The following is a 2,732-nucleotide window of genomic DNA, read 5'->3' on the forward strand; positions in this document are numbered from 1 at the left end:
AAACCCATGCCCCCTGCAGTGGAAGTGAAGGGATTCTAGACACTGAACTGCCAGGGAATTCCGCTTGATGACTTCTAATAAAAGGCTGCATCACAGAATAATTGATATTTTATCATCTAAAACCTTCTCTTATTCTGTATTTCTGCATATCTATTATATAATAATGATGATTAATGGTTATTTGTGTAACCCTTAGTCTAGAGGATCCTCCCAAATTATTAAAAATAGGGACTTAACACATGACTGCCTCTTTAAGCATTTTCACTATGTTCCAATTCTTTAAAAATAAGTAATCAAAAAAAAAAAAAATAAGTAATCCAGTTGATTGGATTTCCTTTTGGTTTCAGGCAAAACTTTCATGGTTTAGTACTGCATATTTCAACAGTGATAAATACATATTTGAAAACTATCTGTTGATTAGAATATAAACTTCCATAATTGTGCCAGATAACCAGTTTATTGAAAAATACTAAAAATAATATAGTAATACCACCCATTATCCAGTACTTACTATATGCCAAAGTCTTGCATGTTTGTTTCTTTTTTTAATGTAATATTGTTTATTTAACTTCAAAAACATTTCAACATTCTAAACATACCAAAAAAAAAAAAAAATAACGGAACATTGCAGATCGTGTTTAGTACAGAAGGTTCTTGAACTTTCACTGGTGCGGTGGCTCTTGGCTTTGCTGACAATGAAGAGTTCTACGGTTTGTTTAAAAAAAAAAACAACAAAACAGTTTAAAACTACCGCACTTCAACTAAAAAGGATCCAAAACACTTCTCATGCCAGCTGACCCCATCCCCCTTTTCCACAGAATGGCAGCGGGACGCTATGTCACTATGTACAAAAACAAGACAACCCGAAGCTAAATGGATGCCCACTGCAGTGTCCACAGGTCCAGCCCCGCAGTGCGCGCCCTGAGCATGCCCCTCCAGAAGGCATCACCCCCACAGGCCTCCACACCAAGCAAGGAGCGTCAAGAGCGTGTCTTGGTTGCTTTGTTCTTTTTACAAACTATAGATATGTACAGTTGAGAACTTGGGATTTCTAGCCAATGACCATAGAAGTAACATACCACCTTACAAATTAAAAAAGTAAAAAATGCCAGAGACATCTTTAAATGCCTTGTCATACCAACAGCAAAGTGCACAGAGTGAGGAGAACATGAGACCCTTTTCTTTTTTAAAATGTTTGGAAATATGAACAGCTTTGATACAGTTTCCGGGTGCTCCAGACACCCATGGCCCTTCCTGTAAACCACTGACAATTGCTGAAGCACTTTGAGAGACCACGATATGATCATGATCCAACTGGGTAATTAAACCTAACGAGGGCAACAGACACGTCTAGGGTGAGAGGTGTGTCAATCACAGTGCTCCCTACCTTAAGGTATTCACAAGGAGACAGATCAACAGTTTTTTTTATTCCTCCTCCTCCTTCTCGTCCTCTTCTTCCTCATCCTCTTCATCTTCCTCTTCCACCTTTTTCCCGGCAACTTTAGCAGGACCCTTGGCACCATCAAACTTCCCTCTAGACTTACAGTCTGCGACATCCTTCTCATACTTCTTCAGTTTCGCTGCCTTGTTGATGTATGGCTGCTTCTCACTGTCACTTAAGTTATTCCACATCTCGCCCAGCTTCTTTGCCACATCTCTGATGGAGACGCCAGGGTTTGTAGACTTGATCTCGGGGTGGAATTCAGAGCAGAATAGGAGAAATCCAGACAGTGGTCTCCTGGGGGCCTTAGGGTCCTTCTTCTTGCCTCCCTTAGCTGGTCTGTAATCCTTCATTTCCCAATCATAGCGCACTTTATCCGCTTTTGCCATTTCATTGAATTTAGACTTCTCTTCCCTGGACATGGTCTTCCACCTCTTGGAGCATTTCTTGGAAAATTCAGCAAAATTGACAGGGACCTCCAGGTTTTTCTTCTTATGTTCCTCTCTGCACATCTGCACAAAAAAGGCATAAGCACACATCTTGCCTTTCGGTTTCTCGGGATCCCCTTTAGCCACGTTGACTGTATTGTTCGCTAGTCTGGGCAGTGCAGGGCCCGACGAGCGGCTCCGCGCTCCATACCCTTGTGCTATTTGCCTCCATGAGAGCCCAAAGTCTTGCATGTTTCTTAACCTGATCTCAGCATCTAATCTTGGCATTAACTTGGACCACAAGAGATGAGTAGTATTAGACAATTTCACAGATTTTTTAAGGTCACATAGGAAGTGAGTGGCAGAACAGACTTGAACCTACAGTTGTCTTAATTAGCTGCCTTACTCCAAAGCTTGGGCTCTTAACCTCCATGGAACTCCAGACTGCCTTTTATAACTGGTTTCTCCACAGTCTTTTTCTTATGCCTTGTGGTCAAGCCCCATTCTCCGAATGATTCTGCATAGGAAAATGAATTGTGGCTTATTATTATGTGAAAGACCCTGATGCTGGGAAAGATTGATGGCAGGAGGAGAAGGGGACGACAGAGGATGAGATGGTTGGATGGCATCACCAAGTATGATGAGATGGTTGGATGGTAGGAGTTTGAGTGAACTACGGGAGTTGGTGATGGACAGGGAAGCCTGGCGTGCTGCTGTCCATGGAGCTGCAAAGAGTCGGACATGACTGAGCTGATTATGTGTTTTCATATGCAAGTCATAAAAGACTATTTCAGCAGGAGGGAAAATGTACTGGCAAGGAGCCAAACAGTGCCACATCTCTGAGCTGATGGGTACAAAGGCCA

The 2,732-nt window shown here is 42.2% G+C and overlaps 1 protein-coding gene across 1 annotated transcript; it reads right to left on the minus strand.

The window, feature by feature from the left end:
• Positions 1–1,425: 1,425 nt before the first annotated feature.
• LOC122425542 (high mobility group protein B3-like) lies at positions 1,426–2,121 on the minus strand. The gene has a single exon (XM_043444018.1). The coding sequence runs from the start codon at positions 2,119–2,121 to the stop codon at positions 1,426–1,428; it is 696 nt and encodes a 231-aa protein (XP_043299953.1).
• Positions 2,122–2,732: the final 611 nt, after the last annotated feature.

Source organism: Cervus canadensis, chromosome 23, assembly GCF_019320065.1.
Source record: "Cervus canadensis isolate Bull #8, Minnesota chromosome 23, ASM1932006v1, whole genome shotgun sequence".
NCBI lineage: Eukaryota > Metazoa > Chordata > Mammalia > Artiodactyla > Cervidae > Cervus > Cervus canadensis.

What these genes read in the sequence shown, in the direction of transcription:
- LOC122425542 (XM_043444018.1), bottom strand. Translation starts at nt 2,121, where the DNA reads ATGCAAGACTTTGGGCTCTCATGGAGGCAAATAGCACAAGGGTATGGA.